Source organism: Solanum verrucosum, unplaced genomic scaffold (assembly GCF_900185275.1).
Source record: "Solanum verrucosum unplaced genomic scaffold, falcon-dt-bn FXZP01000009.1, whole genome shotgun sequence".
Taxonomy (NCBI): Eukaryota; Viridiplantae; Streptophyta; class Magnoliopsida; order Solanales; family Solanaceae; genus Solanum; species Solanum verrucosum.
In genome coordinates, this window is record NW_026020231.1 from 4,500,265 (window position 1) to 4,519,550 (window position 19,286).

General features: G+C 32.0%; 2 protein-coding genes across 2 annotated transcripts; both read right to left on the reverse strand.

Annotated features, from left to right (window-relative positions):
* Positions 1-153: 153 nt before the first annotated feature.
* Positions 154-3,133, reverse strand: LOC125832071 (beta-glucosidase 44-like). Its single transcript, XM_049511207.1, has 11 exons — positions 2,852-3,133; positions 2,698-2,756; positions 2,525-2,600; positions 2,363-2,434; positions 2,057-2,144; positions 1,715-1,967; positions 1,514-1,629; positions 1,094-1,311; positions 970-1,001; positions 767-869; positions 154-690 (listed from the first exon to the last, which is right to left on the reverse strand). Exons 1-11 carry the CDS (start codon positions 3,093-3,095, stop codon positions 413-415), a joined length of 1,539 nt encoding a protein of 512 aa, XP_049367164.1. The 5' UTR covers positions 3,096-3,133; the 3' UTR covers positions 154-412.
* A 5,626-nt stretch (positions 3,134-8,759) lies between these two features.
* LOC125832170 (actin-interacting protein 1-2) lies at positions 8,760-14,924 on the reverse strand. The gene is made up of 6 exons (XM_049511321.1): positions 14,466-14,924; positions 12,332-12,493; positions 11,440-11,626; positions 10,671-11,093; positions 9,633-10,040; positions 8,760-9,545 (listed from the first exon to the last, which is right to left on the reverse strand). The coding sequence occupies exons 1-6, from the start codon at positions 14,855-14,857 to the stop codon at positions 9,288-9,290; spliced, it is 1,830 nt and encodes a 609-aa protein (XP_049367278.1). The 5' UTR covers positions 14,858-14,924; the 3' UTR covers positions 8,760-9,287.
* Between the last annotated feature and the right edge of the window lie 4,362 nt (positions 14,925-19,286).

The following is a 19,286-nucleotide window of genomic DNA, read 5'->3' on the forward strand; positions in this document are numbered from 1 at the left end:
CTAAGTTTAACCTTCCATCATTTGGACTTCTAATTACCATAACTTATATAATATAGTTATATTATAAACCCTCTTGTTAGTTTTAGTTAAAGCAATTTGATGAATTAACTATTTAGGTTAATTTTTCTATATTACATAAGTAGAATTCAAGAATTAGGATGATGCAATGCTAAAACTCTGTTATTCATTCCTTATTAGTACAGCAAACTGCAAGCATCAGAGACATAGAGATGTGCTAAATTACAGAAAGAACAATTTTATAACAAACTACTATAAGTGGAAATCCTAGTGCCTAAGAAAGGAACTCAACTTATTTTGTGTTTTTTCGCACATTAAAGTCACTCAACGTATGAGTATCAAGTTCTCTAAAATCAAAATAAACATGGAACTACAGACAAGGGCAAGAGCAGCCTTAATGCTTCTGGCGCTTAAGCAATTTCTTGAACCAATATGCTGACATCTTCGGGTATCGTTTGAGGGTATTGAAATCAACATAGACAATGCCAAATCTGGAAGTATAACCCAATCTCCATTCAAAGTTGTCAAGCAATGACCACGCGAAGTAGCCTATGACATTAGCTCCATCATCCACTGTCTTCTTCAGTTGTTGCAAATAGCTCTTATAGTAGTCGATCCTTTTGGTGTCATGTAAAGCTTTTGGAAGGGTAATGTTGCCCGCATAATCCATACCTGAAAATCATACCATTTATAATTTGGTCTGTAAGACGCTGAACAATAAACGTTTCACTAGTTAAGCAAACCATACCATTTTCTGCTAGAATAATGGTAGGATTTCCATAGTGTTCTTTAACATAGTTGACAGCTTTATATAGACCCCATGGCACAATGTAGAGCCAATATGAGTGTGCCTACAGACATTTTTCAGCAAAGATAGTGTTAGCTAACAATTAGGATATAAGTATGTATTTCGGTTAGAAACAATGTTAATTAACTTCATCATATACTCACCCTAGGACCAATTGGTACTCCCTTGCGGTCATCTACATCAGGACAACGAAAAGAATTTGAATCAGTAGTAATTCCCTTTTACTAGGCCTAACTTAAAGAAGTGAAAAAGGTGGAAGTATCTTACAAGCAAATCCAACATTCCAGTCCTGTTGGTAACCCAAGGGTTGCGGTGTGGTATAATGAGGGTCATACATGTAGTAGGAAGTGTACTGGTTTATGCCCACATAATCAAATGATCCCTTCACCATCTTAACCTCTTCTTTCGAGAACTTGGGTAATCGCGTTCCCACAATATTTTGCATGGTTTTTGGGTACTCACCATATACAAGAGGATGCAAGAACCTGTAAAACAAGTCCAAAGTAAAATTAGTATTTCAGGTTGTGCAGCTCTAAAGAGAAGGCTTTAGTAACCCCGAACTTTACACAGAGTTGACAGCTCATAAGAGATGAAATTTTGAACTTTTTTTGTGATATGTAAATATAACTAACGGGGACTCGATACATATTGGAACATGACTGCATCACTATATGTGCAAACTCTTACCATCCCAAATGAAAGTCTCTAGCTCTTTGAGCAGCATAGTTGTCGGCTTTTCCTTTTGTTAGAGGTTCGTACCACACAAAATCCAATAGAATGCCAAACTTCCCTTTCTGTTTCTCCTGTTATTACATATACAACATGAGGTCAAAGACGGATCTGATCCCAAAAGCAAGGAAATACGGAAAAAAAGAGAGAACATATTACTTGATACTTCTCACGGTATCTCTGTGCTGCAGAAGCATGACATAAGATGAGATTGTGGGCAACAATATAAGGCTCAGTAGCAGAATCCCCTTCTGTGCAATTTCCAAAAGGCTTTGAACATCTTCCAGGTGCAAAGAATCCATTATCATACCCTAAAGCAGCAACCACTCTTGGCTCATTAAATGAGAACCAATTCTTCACTCTGTCTCCGAATGTCTTAAAACAAAACTCAGCATAATCAGCAAAATCCTTCCTGCAAAATTTGCACCATTAACAAAATGAAGAAGCAAATAGCATAAAGATTCTTCTTCAATAGAAAATGTCAAGAAATGATGTGCTTACACGACTTCACGGCCCAACCATCCGTTGTACCTATCTTGAAGTGCTTGTGGTAAATCATAGTGATTCAGATTAGCATACGGGGTAATACCTGTAAAAAGTTTGTTTAAAGCTTAGTATGGTACTTAACTACTATGTTGCTCGGACACTTCAAAAATGCCGACAGGTGCGTGTTGATCCATCCAAAATTGTGCATTTTTGGAGGATCTGACACGTGTGCTACAACATTTTTTGGGAGTCCAAGCAACATAGCTTAACTATACATTTCCACAATAACAATCATTAAAAAAGGAACAAAAAGAATGTTACCTCTTTTGAGCATATAATCGATCAATCTATTATAATAAGCAACTCCCTTCCAGTTCACTTTACCAGTTCCATCTACATTAAGACACAAATTAAAAATTATCATTCATTCTTCTAAATGGCAAATATCTAACTTTGGAGTAGACAATAAAGTAGTAAAATTACTTGGGAAAATCCTTGACCACGAAATTGAGAAACGATAAGCTTCAAAGTTGAGCTTCGCCATCAGATCAATATCCTCCTGTACCCATTACAATAATTTCAATTTTACGAATAGTTTTAACTTATATATAGATTTGTGAATAATGACACATAGAAAATGAAAACATAGTAGTAACCTTGTATCGATGATATTGATCAACAGCAATTTCTCCATTGGCATTGTTTGGTTCAAGTCCTGTTTTCATTCAATAATCAAATTTAATCAGAACAAAATCAAAATCATTATAGAACTTGTAGTACTATAATCTAAGATTAAGTAATTAATGGTACCAGGTATTTTAAGGAAAGTGTCCCAAATACTAGGTCCGCGGCCTTCAGTACTGGCAGAACCTTCTACTTGGTAAGCTGAAGTTGCTGTTCCGAATATAAATCCCTTCGGAAAACTTTCTCTACTCAAACCTCCGGTGTCCAATATGGTATTTTCCGGCGACACGTCATTATTTTCAGAATGTACGGTAAGTACAGTAGCTGCAATTAACAGCAGCAAAATTAGACATGGAGGATTTGCTTTCATTATTACTAATTTTATTTATGAGTTGAGTAGAATGTAAAAGAATATGGTGGCAATGGTAATATATTTATAGTAGAAAAATAATGCATTATTTGTCCTGACTTGTCACGAGCAACAATAAAATAAATAAATTATTTCTTAAATTTTCAAACTGACTGATCTATTTTAAGTAGGCGTTTGACCATACGATACCATATCACGATATAATGTTGTGAGATGAAATCAGCGTTTGGATATGCGATTTTACGCTGATTCCATCTCATGATTCCATATCATGAGAGGTGATACCATATTCTCCAAAAACCATGATATGGAATTATATGGTGATTCCATATCATGATTTGAGATATTTTAATACAATAATTGATCCATGAGTTTATATTTTGTTAAAACAACCCCACATTTATATCTACTAACCATTTGTTTCATATGTAAATAAAATTTATAATCACATCATTACTTTTTTAAATTTATTATTCTCACCAATATAAAATTTTATTATTACTTTAAATTTGGTGAATATAAATGATAAAGTAGAAATTCATTTGGTGAATATAAATAAGAACGAAGGGAGTAATACTTTTTTGATTTTTCATAATAAAAAAAACGTCTTAATCTTATGACTAAGCATAATATTGATAAAAGACAATTTTCATTGGCGGTGTCGCACTTTCTTAATCTTAGTATTCGCAAAATGTTCGTTCACATGACTGAAGAATATCAAGTCCAATGGATTAAGGACTTGGGAAAAATTTGATCAATTAGTTATTTAATATTTAGTCAAGTGGACTAGTTATAATTTTTTTGATTAAATTTTATTAGAAGTGTTTTTGACTCAAACTTGTGGTAACTTTTTAAAATTTCGTTATTCTATAATATTTAACTATTGATTTTTCTTGTAAATAGTTAGAAGTCAGTGATGTTTGTTAATTTTTATCTTAGTGTATTTAACTTCTAAGTTAATATTTACTCACTAATGTATGTTTTTTTCCTACTTTATAGGTTATTTGTAAGAGTAGTTGAGAGATATGAGCATATCAAGTACAATTTATGTTCAATTTTTTTTATTAAATTAAAGTTAGATGAAACAATTACTTAAGTAGAGAACAAATAACTTTGTAATAATTTATTATGCGATTGTATAATTTTTTGTTTATTTGATAAGATTGAATAAACAATTAGGGCTATTTTAATAGTTTTACAACTTATGAGATTTTTATGTTTATGAAAAAATATACAATACAAAAATTCCATATCGTCTGTCCAAACAAACCTTCAATTTCATCTCATGATTCCATATCATGATACCATATCATAATTCCATATCATGATACCATATCGCATGGCCAAACGGGCCCTAAGTATAGGGGATAAATATATCCAAGAGAGTAATAACGTTGGGGTCCATGCCTTATCTTTGTATTCTCTTAAAAAATTACTTTATCTCCTAAAATACTTGTTATGTTTCACTTTTCAAGAGATTAACCAAATAAAATTTTTTTCGTCATATGAGTAAAGTTGCAACTAATAATACTTTTTATATAGTTATAAAATATCTAAATTGTAACTTTAAAATATTGAATTAATATGATTAGCTTCAAAAATTAGTCTAATTAACTCTCAAAATACGAAACATGATAATTAGCGTGAGATGGAAGGAGTATTACTTGATTTTTTTATTTATATTCCTTTGTTTTATATAGTAGATAGGGAAAGAAAAAAAAACTGAGGAAATTGTAAAATGAAAAATAAAATCCTTACTAACCAGATGAAAATTCTAATATATCATATAGGCACAAGATGAGCTATATATCATACGAAAGAAGATTCAGGGTGTGTTTGGTATGAAGGAAAATGTTTTCCTAGAAACTGTTTTCCTGGAAAACAAGTAGATTTTTTATTTATTTTCTTATGTTTGGTTGGTGAGTAGAAAATATTTTCTGATTTTTTTTTTAGTGTTTGTTTTATGAATGAAAATTATTTTTGAGAAAATATATCTTTTTTTTATTAGATAGCAGAAAATAATTTTTGAATTGAAATTGAAAGTATTTTTTAAAAATAAACTTAATTTTTTTTGTGGGGGGTGGGGGTGGCGGGGTAGGGGATAGGGGATAAGGATGAGATGGGGTAAAAAAATAAATTTTTGAAACTAAAAATATTTTTTAAAAATAAACTTAATTTTTTTTTGGGGGGTGGGGGTGGGGGGCTGATGGAGCGTAGGGGTGGGGTGGGATTGAAAAAATAAAAAATTTAAATTGAAAATAGGGAGGGGGGGGGGGGTCAGGGGCAGAGGTGGGGGTGAAAAAATAATATTTTGAAATTGGAAATATTTTTTAAAAACAAACTTTAATTATTATTTTTTTTGGGGGGGGGGGGGGTTGGGGTAGGGTGGGTGAAAAAATAAAAAAATTTGAAATTGAAAATATTTTTTAAAAACAAACTTAATTTTTTGGTGGGTTGGCGGGGAGGCAGGTAGTGGGGCCTCCTGGGGGTCAGGGTAGGGGAGGGGTGGGGTGAAAAACAAAAAAATGAAATTGAAAGTATTTTTTATAAAACAAACTTTAAATTCATTTTTTTTTTTGGTGGTGGGGGGAGGTTGAGGGTAGGGGTGGGGTGGGGTGAAAAGCAAAAAAATGAAATTGAAAGTATTTTTTATAAAACAAACTTTAAATTCATTTTTTTTTTTGGTGGTGGGGGGAGGTTGAGGGTAGGGGTGGGGTGAAAATAAAATTTTGAAATTGAAAATACTTTTTAAAAACAAACATTAAATTTTAATTTTTTTTGGTGGGGGGTGGGGCTGGCGGGAGGGGGGGTCGGGGTGAGGGTGGGTAAAGAAATAAAAAAGTTTGAAGTTGAAAAATATTTTTTAAAAGTAAGCTTGAAATTTATTTTTTCAACAAAAAAATTATAATTTGAAGTTGGAGGAAAATTTTGAAAAATGTTTTCCTTAAGTTTTGAAGGGAAGTCATTTTCTTTGAATTTGAGGAAAATAAATTAATTTGAAAAACATTTTCCAAAATATTTTACTCAACCAAACATGAGAAAATTGAAATGTTTTCCTTCATACCAAACGCACCCTCAGTGTAACTCGAGAACCAAATAAATGGTAAAAAGATGACCATAGGACAACAAGAAAATAAAGAAATAATTAATCAATAGAAAATGCCCTTCCCAATTCTCTCTCAGACAAAAAAAAGAGATACATTACTTTACTAATTAAGAATAGTCCTCAAAATAGAAATTGTGAAGCCATGTAGATTCAAATTTTGTTGGCCTTATTTGATCTTTTGATTTCGAAAGTTGCCCTTTAGATTTCAGATTATCAATTTTATCACATTGTTGAAAGTAGACTTTTTACTTTCTTCAATCGTTCAAGTTAAAAACTACTTGCAATTGGAAAAAAGTATAACAAATTTCTCATCTGATATACACCTTTGTGGTTTACAAATTGTTACTTGAGAAATTTACCAAATTTAAATGGTGTACGAATTTTTATTCTTTCCATTTCTTTAATTTGTAGAACCAGTTGCGTTCAATATATTTCAGGGTTAAATAGTTTTTTTTCACTAAATAATGAACATGTACATATCATTAGTGTAATAGAGGATCGGTTATGGTTCACATACATTTAGTACTTTCTCCATCTCAATTTAGCTGTCTAATTTTGATTTGACCCAGAATTTAAAAAAATAAAGAAAATTTTAAATCTGATAATTTTAACCATGTTATATGAAAAACAAGAACTGAAGACCTGTGTTAATAAGGAAAATAAACATTGTTTTTTAAACATACTAAAAGTAAAATAAGACAAATAATTTTATTCAAACTTAGAAATCTACTAAATATTTGATTGCAAATTGAATAATTATTACAAAATTTATCTAAGATTGTTATAAAAATTATAAACTTTAAATATTGAATCCACTTGTCGGTCGATTACACTTACTTTTTGCGCTCGACGTACGAACGTATCAAGTTGAGAAGAAAAAAACAAGGTGATAAATAAGAAGGACTCCTTTGTTGACCAAAAAAGAAACTAATTGCTTAAATGATTGGTAACAAACAAGTGAGAGAAGTTTGTGTTGATAAGTAGGGATAAAAGAAGGAGCATTAGAGCTTGGTTCCTAAGTTTTATTGGTCCAGTACATATAATTATCTTCACCTTGGACCCTTTTAGATATTTTCTACTAGAATTTCTTATTTAGAGGTCCAGATTTTTTTTATTGTTTTTTTAAATATATATATATATATATATGCTTTCAAAAACAGAATTACGGGTGTCGATTTTTCTTTTTTAAATCAATACTCGTGTACACAAATCAATCAATTGATGCAAAATTTACTATTGTTATTACACTTTACATTGTGCTAATCATGTACCATTAAAACAATGTTCTGTACAAGAAATCATCTATATTTGAAGTTTTTATAGATTTTAACTTCGTTCCTTAAAAGATACTCCCTCTGTCCACAATTGTTTGTCAGGATAAGGTCATGCACATCCCTCAAGGAAAATTTAATACAAGGTGTAATTTGACTAATATAACCTTACTATATCAAGAATACTAAAAGTCCACATAACTTTTCAATTGAACTACACAATCATTAAGGGCAGAATTGGAAAAAAATGACTAATTATTTCTTGATTGTTTAAATTGACAATTAATTTTGAACATCTATTTTTAGTATACCTGCCAAACAATTGTGGACGGAGGGAGTATACATAATACACATGTTTTTACATAAAAGGGGAAAATTCACATATAGAAGCCAATTGAGATGGTCCCTAGATTAGGAGTGGGAGATGGGCACGGTTTCCATTACTCAACAGAAAGGACTATTGCTGGGCCCATTACTACGCACGCCTGGCCGAAGGGCATGTGAACTACAACTACATTTTTTGCCTAATATCGTCAAAACACACACTACACTCACCTCACCATCTTGGGCTACTAAAATTCATTTCTGACTTCTTCACAAAAATTGGTCAAATCAATGTTTGATATTTACAAATTGTTCTATTGATAATCAATATTGTTTTTAAAGAAGGAAAACTTACTTCCATCTCTAATATGGTTGGGACGAAGAGTAAGCCTTTCCAGACTTAGACCCAAAATAATAGAATTCATTAAGATCACCAATGACTTATTTCATTTGAACATACGATTTTAAATATGCAATTTCATCCCATAATTTCAAATCAGTTCCGTCACATGTCTCTTTAGCAATTCTTTACAAAAATATTATTTTTATTGACAAATAAATATTATGTTATAGATGTTGGTCTTCGACAAAGCTACTAATATTAAATTTTACCTTTTTATCAAACTAAAATTTGATCAATAAATGTTGTATTTTTCTAGAATAATTTTGTGATATTATATTTCACTTTTGCTATGAACTTTTACTTGTTTGAAAAAATTGTACAAAATATTGAGGCAATTCGACAAAAAAATTCAAATTACATGTATAAACGAAATTTTAACTTCAACTTATATAATTTCAAATCATGAATTCATCTCTAGCTAGTGCCCATTCCCTCAGGATGTAACTCCTTAAAATAAACAACGGCGGCAGTGATATCAGAGAGATGGTCATTTCCCGTGAAAAAAGTAGCACAATCAAAGGGCAACATAACTGAAAGGACGTCACAACTTACAAATAGAATAAAAAAACTGCAAATCCCTATAAAAAGCCTGAGCAATAAGATCACACTTGCATCATCCTAAAACATGGAACTGTAACCAAAAACCTATAATAGGAATGACAAATTATATATAAAAAAAATCAACGCATAAGTACAAATGTAAGAAGCAAAACCATAATGGCTGCTAAGGGTTTTGTGATGCACCAGGACAAAAGACTCGAACACCACGCCACAGCATGTTGATGCTATCCATGTCGAAAACAATCCAACTTTAACTTTTTGATTATTTTTTTTTCGTCTATTAGAAAATAAGAGTACCTTTTGGATACAGGGAAGTGATCATCCCTTCGGAAAAATTCTTTAACTTGGTGGTTCCTTATTACCATGACTACAACTAGTGGCACCATTCATGAGCTGTCCGCAGTTGAGGCCAACCAACATTTCAATGTTTAAACTGCATTTCCAGTTGATTTTCAAAATAACCTAATGTGCAAATATGAACAACTCAATTGCTTATCATCAACACTTGTCAACTCAAAACATCTCAGTTACTGTGGAGTGATTCCCCATACACGAACACAAGCATCCTCGCCAGAACTCACTATACTGCGTTCATCAGTAAAAGCTAGTCCATATACTCCACCCAAATGAGCTCCTTTAATAGTGATTCGATGCGATGCTGGCTTGCTGACGTCATATATTATAACACATGTGTCTAGAGATCCAGTAGCTACCATGGTGTTATCAGGTGACCAATCCAGGCAATTTATTCGGGCAGTATGGTATAACATATTCTTAAGTTTAACCTTTAAAACATAAAAGTTTTTATTAGTTATAAAATGTACAAATATATCAAATAAGTTGACTACACAAGTAAAAGTGATAGTTATTACCTCGCGAGATGCACGATCCCAGACGACAGCTTCTCGGTTCACATCTGCTGATGCAAACATGGAAACATCTGGAGAGTACCGAATAACAGTAATAGCTCCCCTGTGTTTTTCAAGGACAACCTCTTCATTGAGAGTATCACCCGTGATGGAATACAAATGAAGTTTACCATCCTGACCACCCACTATTGCTTCAGTTCCATCAGGTGAAATAACAGATGCCGTCACCGTAAATCCGAGGTTTTTGGTTGACAGCACTTCTGTACCACGGAGAAGAATGACTCCAGTTTCAAACGAAACTAAAGTTACTTCAGGAGAATTAAGGGCAAGGCTTAAGTCCTTAGGTTGGGTGCCAACATCTACAGAATTTGCATCTCCGCATTGATCTCCAAGCAGAGATACTCTCCAGATCTGAGTCCAATCAAGAAGAAAAAGAAATTGCATTATAGCCAACAGTTATAAGGAACTCTACTTTTGTTTGATTTGACAAAATTGTCTTTGAGCATCATCTTTTTAGCCCAAAGAAATAAGAAGGAACATATAAAAGCAGGAAGACTTAGAAACCCAAAGTATCACTCACATCACACATAAAACATTTAACGTTCTTAGAAATGCCACATTATTGGTATCTACTGGACAAGAATGACAATAATGAGATATCATCTAATCATATTACTCGTAAAATTGATGCAACTTATGTAAGTGGTCAAATAGTTCTTCTATAAGATCTTTCAAACATTATGGTTAAATAACTCCCCTAGTAAATGGATAAATAGCTGACCTTAGAAGAGTGATTGTAATCCCTCTTCTTTCTTTCTTCTCAGAAATAAACCCTCGGTTTAAATTCTAAAGCTGGTTTTAAAAGAATAGAGCCTTAAGCAAGTACTTTCTTTAAAAACCAAATTCAAACAGAATAAAACGGAACCATAGAGCACCAGCTAGATCTCTGAGAGACCTTTTTCTATTCACAGAAAAGTAAATATCACAACTCACCTCCTAATATATCATATAAGAAATGAAAAAGGAGTTGTTATAACTCACCTTGTTGTCAAACGCACATGACACAATTTCTCCTTCCACAATTGCAAAGCATTTGATTTGAGAAGTCACCTTTCTGTCTAATTTCCCGCTATATCCAATGCCTTGAATCCATTTGACAATCAAACCATCATAACTGGTGGACAATATGATTTTCGGGTCGCTTCTGAGGACAGCTAAGGAATTAACATTTTTCATGTGTCCAGAAAATGACACGGGAGATTTTTCCAGATCACTTGCTGAGAATATGGAAATAGTTCCACCAAGAGAAACAGTAACAAGATGGTCATTTTGCCAGAGACAGCCAACTAGCATGTCCTCAACTCCACCAGAACCAGGAGAAGCCAGTGTTTTCTTCACTTTCCCTTTTGCATCATCAGATATATCCCATATTTTTGCTGACTTATCAGCAGAGACTGTGAGCACCTGAAATTAATAAAATGTCAGACAGTGTAGGTATACTCAGAACAGGAAAGATTGACAGTGCATAATGGTAGTAGACTATGAAGCTACAGTTTTAAATTTTCATCCAAGCTGGTTCCTTTAAGCAATTTTGATGAAAAAGATTCTGTGGCATTAGGAGAAAAGTATAATGTATTGTCAAACCTGAGAAAGTCAGCCAGAAAAATAGTGTAGTATGGCATACTCCTAACCAATAACTTCAGTGTTCTTGGCATATTCAATTCGTGTAGCACTCTCAAGAGAATAAATTATAATTCAGCACAACAGGGAAATAAATGGAAATGAACTAGCATGGAGATCCAACAATCACCTGTTTACTATCAGGACTCCAACTAACAGCATATATACTTCCTTGATGACCATCCTCAGATGACAGCTCTCCAATTATATCTCCTGTTTTGGCATCATAAATGATGCCCTTCTTGTCAGAGCTTACACTGATAAGTTTGCTTCCGTCTGGAGAGAACCTCAAACAATTGACAAAATTTGAATGCTCCCTGTAGGTCCAAGGAAAAATGACACTTAAATCACAACCATTCTGAACATGTTATCTATGACGCAATCATACTCATGTTACATTAAATGGCCACATGGATTGTTCAAAGAACATATCAAAAGTCTCTGAGCTCGGACTGGAACTATAACTACTGGTTTTTTATTTCCTTATTTCTAGCAGGCAGTTTACAAGAGACGAAAACCACATTGCAACAGGAACGGTAAAAGGTAAATATATGGGTGTATATGTACCATGCATGATGCAAGCTCTAACAATCTCAACTACAAGAATGGATTTATCATGTACACCAAAATGAACTCTCTCAAAGGTCCTCCGCCTGGCATTGAAAAGCTGTGTCACTCGGACTCTCCAAAAATGTTGCCGCATCCGTGTCGGATTCTCCAATAATACACTATTTTTGGAGTATACAACACGCAATCGTCAATATTTTTGAAGAGTCGTGGCAACATAGTTGAAAAGTGCTTTATTTTCAGAGAAAGACAGGTCCTAAGGTTCTTTTAAAATTGTCAATCTTCTCTCCCAAGTTCATTGTTTTACTGATTACTATTCATTTATGAACAGATTGTTTCTCTGCTTGCTTTGGGCAAACATTTTGGAGAAAACAATAACCATATAGTGATATTGATACAAAAAAGAGAATGGAAGACACTTGTTCTAATTCAACATAACAGAAAGGATAAGGAACCTGTGAGACAGCTTGAATTTAAATGGTGGTCCTTCATAAAAGTTCATCAAGAAGTCTTCACCGCACGTGGCTATGCGAAATGGTCTTGTGGGTTTAAAAGCGCAACTCAAAACTCTCTTTGAATGGCCATCAAATTCACCCACATTTGTTCCCGAGTCCCACCTGCCAGTTCATAAAACAAGGATAATAGATATGCAAAGATAGCAATCTTAGGACATAAATTCAAATAGGGGCATTTAAAATGAGCTCAAATGTGTTCTAGACTAGAAAGAAAAGAAGAAGCACATGTACAAATTCCTTCTCCGCGATGTTAGATACAACATTATTAGTTTCACACATGGTTCTTTCTTCATTCAACTTTACATTATGCCCTAGCAACCATACGAGCTTGGTGTGAAATCTCTGTGATTGTTCACATCTTCCAGCTATTGTCTTCAAGTATGTCTGATAATCACAATATAGAAGCCCTTTTTGGATAATAAGGAGGCTCAATATAATAGCCCTTTCAAATTTTCTTCTCTTAGTTCTCCATGCTAGTCTACAACATCTGATGCTATGGTAAGGTGACAGCTTTAAAAATTTAAGGTTGCTTTAATAAAATTTACTATAAGAGCTCCAGGATCAAAGTACAGTAATATCATATACAGCTATCAGTAAAGTGATTTTCTTTTGGAGCAGTACTTTCAGTAAAATATATTACCCAGATTGAATAACTGTGTCCTAACTTTTTAATATTACACTGTTTTGAAAGGTAAGGCTTCGGGTTTTAATTGTTTCTAGTTAAGCTGTCCATGGTGAAATTTAACACGTTTTGAGAAAGCATCTGGATAAGAATGGTATTAAACTAACTTACCAAAATAAAGAAGACAATCTGGAAGTGTGCCGACTGTCCTCTAAGGAATCTAAAGTCAAATTGATAAAAAATTTTGTCCATCGAATAAAGGGTAGCAAAATTTCATCAATTCGGAAGAAGGTGATTTCTTCGAATCACATATTTATCTTTGATGATATTAAAAAGGCATCCCGGTGCACGAAGCATGTTGTGTTCTCGCAGGGTATAGGACAGGACTGCACTGAATGTAATGTAGGCAGCCCATCCACAAGCATTAATGATTGATACCGCAGATGAAACGTGTGACCTATAGGTTGGAGACAACTTTAACCAATTAACCTTGCCCAAAGGCACCCCTTAATGATGACATTACTGATCAGAATTTTCAAGCACGTTATATTTCTTGGTTTAAAAGAAAGCTCTGGTTGAGACTGCATTCATTTATTTATATTCAACTTGATACATGGGAAGGACTTACTCTACTAATGGCTTGGCTTGGTCTCGCTCCCTTCTCGCACTAGTCCTCCCCATTAAAGGAACAATCGAGTATCTTAAGAACCTTCCCAAGCGTCTGCCTTCACGGGAGCAATTGGAAAAAAATGGAGTATTTAAGTCTTTTACTACCTTCCATTCAGCTGATAAAAGTTGTTGTTATAGACGATACATATATAGAAAGCCTATTTGGTTCCAGTAGTTACTTTACTAGATTTTTCTTCTTTTTCCTTTCTACAATGGAGATAGTCGCACGTAATGACAGATCACAGCCATATCATTAAAATCTTGTGGTAAGAATGTGTTTGTTCTAGTGCTGGCAAAGCACAATGTTTAGACATATAACATGCTGCATATACGTCAAATGGGTAGGCAGAGATCATATTTCTGATCCAAATCCACCTAGAATATATAGCAATCAGCATCAAAACAATCCTGGGCATTTACCTTTTGCTTGTTTAAAATAAAAGTTAAAGTCAATTGAAAGTAGAAATTCCAGCCTAATCATTAAGAAGTACTATTATAGTTTGAATGGAAAGGAAACAATTTAGCTCAATCTCAGAGGATCTGGAGTGAGCTTCGCAAAGCATATCACACGCCAGATAAAGCAGCAAAATTGCAGTATAGTGACAGCAAAAAAAATCAACTATGATAAATCCTCTAAATACATTCATTAGGACTTGCCCTACGCCTGTATATACCGAAATGAATAAAGACGATCATCATTTTGCACAAATTTACAACAACAGAAAATAACAACACAAAAGAAACACTAACAGAAAGAAAGAAGAAGGAAAAGGGGAAACTAACATGAAGGCACGAACAAGTGATTTTCCCTTGCCATCACCACAAGCAACAATGCGCATTCCATCAGGAGACCATTGAAGGTCATCGATCCGACCCGATAGGACCCGAAACTCTTTCTTAAGAACGAAGTCATTATGGGTCCCCCAGATCCGAACAGTACCTGAAACGTCAGCAGAAGCGATCCACTCACCATTAGGAGAATAACGAGCGACTGTAGCCTGATAAGCATGCTCCCCGTAAACTGCAACTTGGAGGGGGCGATCGAGGTACCGGATAATAACGGATCGGCCGTTACAATAAAGGATAGAGTTGGATTTCGGGTCACCCGAAATGAGAATACCGCGACCTCGTTCAGTGGAAGGTATACAAGCGTAAGTTTCTTTGAGCTCAGCCATGGAGATTTGTTGTGTTTATGGAGAAAAGGTGAGAGATGATGAAAGATTAGGGGAAACTAATTTTGTGAACTGTACAACTGCTTTTAGCTCTCCACCTTTTTCGATTATCTGACCGTGCCAGCACGTTCTTCTTGAATGACACGTGGTCTCTTGTTATTGGGTATGTTTTTTTTTTTTTTTACATAATTATTGTTATTATTTACTTTTTCATCTTTTGGAATCGTAAATAACAAAGAGAACTCGTAGAAGAGGTGAATTTAAGAAAATAAAAAGAAACCAAGTACACATGATATACACAATTTTTATCATGATTATTTTTCTTATACACCATACCAAATAAATGTGTAACTTGAGGGTTGAAGATTGATTGATTTCCCCAAACAGATATGGAATCTCTTGGTGCCCGTTTGGACGGGCTTTTAAGTTGGTCAAACTGACTTAAAAGTCAGTTTTTGATTTATTAGATTGTTTGACAATTATCAAAGTGACTTAAAAATAAGTCACTTTTGGCTTGTTTTAAGTCAAAAGTTAAAAGTAGGGTGAGGGCAACTTTTTTTTTTTAACTTAAAAGTCATTTTATGTTGACCAAGTATATTATCTTTTTGCCCTTAATTCTTTTACACAATTCCCAAATTGCCCTTAAAACCCTAGCATTTCTTTACTTCAATTTTCTTTTTCACGTTTGTGCGGCTGGAAGCGTGAAACATTCTTCCTTTTCTCTCGATTGATAGCAATGCTATCAGATGTAGGAAAATAATGAATAGTTTTAAATTTTTTCTTGATTATCTTTCGATTTTTATTTTTTTTATTATAGATTTTTTTTGTGTGTCTTCTGTTGCTGATCCTGTTTTGTGTATTTTCTGTGATCTATTCAAATTATATATTTTTAAAATCTACAATAAGTTGCGCATATAAAATTAACTTAAATAATAAATTTATATTTCTGTTATAAATAATTTGTGATGATAAAGAAATATGTGAATGATAGGAAAATATTATTACTTATGGATGTAAAATATAAATTAATTTTATTTTAAGAATAAAAACCTTAAATTAATCAACTTTTTATCATGTTAACAACTTTAAGGGTATTTCAGACATTTTGATAAAAAAAGTGTTTACCAACACTTATTTGCCAAACACATCAACAATTTTTTTTTTAACTGCAACACTTTTATTCAAACACATAACTACTTATTTTTAAAATAAGTTTCAGCACTTTGAAAAGTTACTTTTTAAAAATTACTCTTTTTAAGTCAATCCAAACGGGCGCTTAGGCTAAAGCTCATTTCATTGCCTCTTGGCTAAGCCCATTTATTGAAGGGTAAATCACATAAATATGCTACATTAAGAAAATATTTACTATTTATGGCAATATAATTTTTCTAACTAAATATAACAATTTTTTTGAATTAAAAAAATTGTACAGTTTATGTTCGCCTCTTTCTCTGCCTTTTTTCTCTTCCTCCTCTTTTCTTTTTTTTATTCTTCTTCTTCTCGTCTTTTTCTTTGCCATTCTTTCTCTTCCTCCTTTCTTCTTCTTTTTATTCTTCTTTGTCTTTGAATTTTTCATTTAAAGAAATATCTTCAAATAAGTTTTTACCTATATTTCACAATTTTTACCCAAAAACACGACGAGAAGAGGAACAAAAATATCAAAAATTTGTACAAAATCATGTTTTCAAGCAGAAATTTCAAATCTCTAAAATTACAGCAACAAGAATTCATCATCGATGGTCATTATAAAGCTTCAAATTTTGAATTAATTATTTGAATTTTACGAATTATTAATTAATTTGGATAGATTGTTCCTACAAATAATTGAAAACGACGTTTGAAGTTTATAACTCAATTTCAAGAAAACTTTGGTTTATCATTGATTTTAGGAGAAATATTAGATTGAAGCTCGAAAAGGTAAAGTTTATAGAACTATATCGCAATTGTATTAAAGTTGTATTAGATATGTTTCATAATTGTATTAAAATTGTATTAAAATCATGAACAATACATTTATAATACATATTGCAAACTTCACACCCTTTTTAGTGATATCAACCAAAATAGTTATGTAACACACTTGTAATACATTTATAATATAATATAGGCACGATACATTTGTAATTCATATTGCAAACATCACTTTTTTTTCTTAGTGATACAAATCAAAATAATTTATAAGATATATAGAATACATGTTTTATTCATAAATAATACATTTATAAGTAATACATATTGCACACTTCACTTCTTTCTTAGTGATACCAACAAGAATAATTTAGGTAACACACTAATAATACACTTATAAGACATGCACAATACATTTTTAATACATATTGTTACCGTCACTCATTTTCTTAGTGATCAAAATAATTTATAAGACACATATAATATAAGTTTTATTCATGAGAAATACATTTATAATACATATATATTGCAACCATCACTCATTTTCTTAGTGATACAAATCAAAATAATTTATAAGACACATATAATATAAATTTTATTCGTGAACAATACATTTTTAATACATATTGCAAACTTTACTCTATTTTTAGTGATACCAACCAAATGATTTAGGTAACACACTTATTATACATTTATAATACGTGCACACTATATTTTTAATACATATTGCAAACATCACTCATGTTCTTAATGATACAAACCAAAATAATTTATAAGAAACATAAAATACATGTTTTATTCATGAATAACACAAGTTTAATTCAGTTTATAGATTATTGTCTTGTCTTTCGTTAGTTACGTTTTTCATTTATTCTTAATTCTCGCTTCTACAACTTTAATATTGTGTAATACACTTTTAATGCAAATTTAATTCATTTTGAAGTTTATTATATGTTACTATTAGATTACTTGTTTAATTCATTATTGATATAAGTTTAATTCACTGTATATATCATTGGCTAGTCTTTCATAAGTTACTTTTTATATTCATGTTTAATTCTCTCTTCTAATTCAACTTTAATATTTGTGTAATACACTTTTAAATACAAGTTAATTCATTTTGCAGTTTATTGGTTGATTTGTTAGGATTGAATTACTTGTTTAATTCACTATTGATACAAGTTTTATTCAGTTTACATATCACATAATGCTCTTTCGTTTGCTACATTTTCCATTCATGTTTAATTCAACTTTAATATGTGTGTAATACATTTTAATTCAAGTTTAATTCATTTGACAGTTTATTATGTTTCTTCATTTGTTACGATTAAATTACTTGTCTAATTAATTATTGATACAAGTTTTATTCAATCTACGAATCATTGACTGCTCATTCATTTGCTACATTTTGTATTCGTGTTTATTTCTCTTCTAATTCAATTTTAATATGTGTATAATACATTTTTAATTCAAGTTTAATTCATTTTGTAGTTTATTGGTGATGCTTCGGAACAAAAAAATGATTAATTTGACCGTATTGGTTTACTTCAATTTATAAGACATGTATAATACATATTTTATTCATTAAGAACATAAGCTCAGAAATTATAGTGGTTGACAACTTAATTTCCAGGGACAAATAGAGAAAGAATGAACTCAGGAATTTATTCTCCCTTTTAGAGGCATAACGAACTGAATGTATGGCTGAAGATTGTGGATCTTTCAATTATAATATTAAAAAATTGACACCTTGCACATGGAGGCAAAAAAAGAGAGAAAGAGGGGACAAATAAAAAGGAGAAAGAGGCGAGACAAAAAACTGAAATATAATAAAATACATAGTATTGTTATATGTTGTTATAAATGGTAATAAATAAAAAGTATATTTAAAATAAGTAATTATTTTTTAAAATGGATTCACCCAAGTAATTATTCCTTTATTGAAGTATTATGAAGAGTAATCTTGAGATCAAATAGAAGTAAGCCGGCCCATATAATGCATGAGCTCATTTGCGTGCAATTCCAAATGTATAATTAGAAATTGGCAATCTAAGAGAAATTTAAGACAGTGAAATACAAGGTCCGATCCCTTGTTTAACTATATAATTATTATATTAAATTTGAACCATTTTTCTATTTGTAATTATCAAAGTTATGTGGATTGATCTTATATATTTGATGTAGGTATATTTGTATATACCTTTTTTCTCTCTTTATATCGATTATGTGTTCCTCATTTTAGAAGAGAAAAAAAAACGGATGAAATCGAGTTGATGGGTTTTCCGTGGAGCTAGTAAGGTAATTTTACACTAAAAAATAAAAGTAATATATGTCTAAATAGTCAGTATTTTTTAACGTGTAATACTGTCGCATTGTAAATTATACTTTATTATGTATTGTTACTTGGTATCATTTTAAGTGATCTGATACTAAGCAAATGATAGTGTAAAAAGCTTATATGAGTTAAACTCGTAAAAGAAATGCAATGATACGGGTGGACAATTAAGAACAAGGGAAAGTAAAA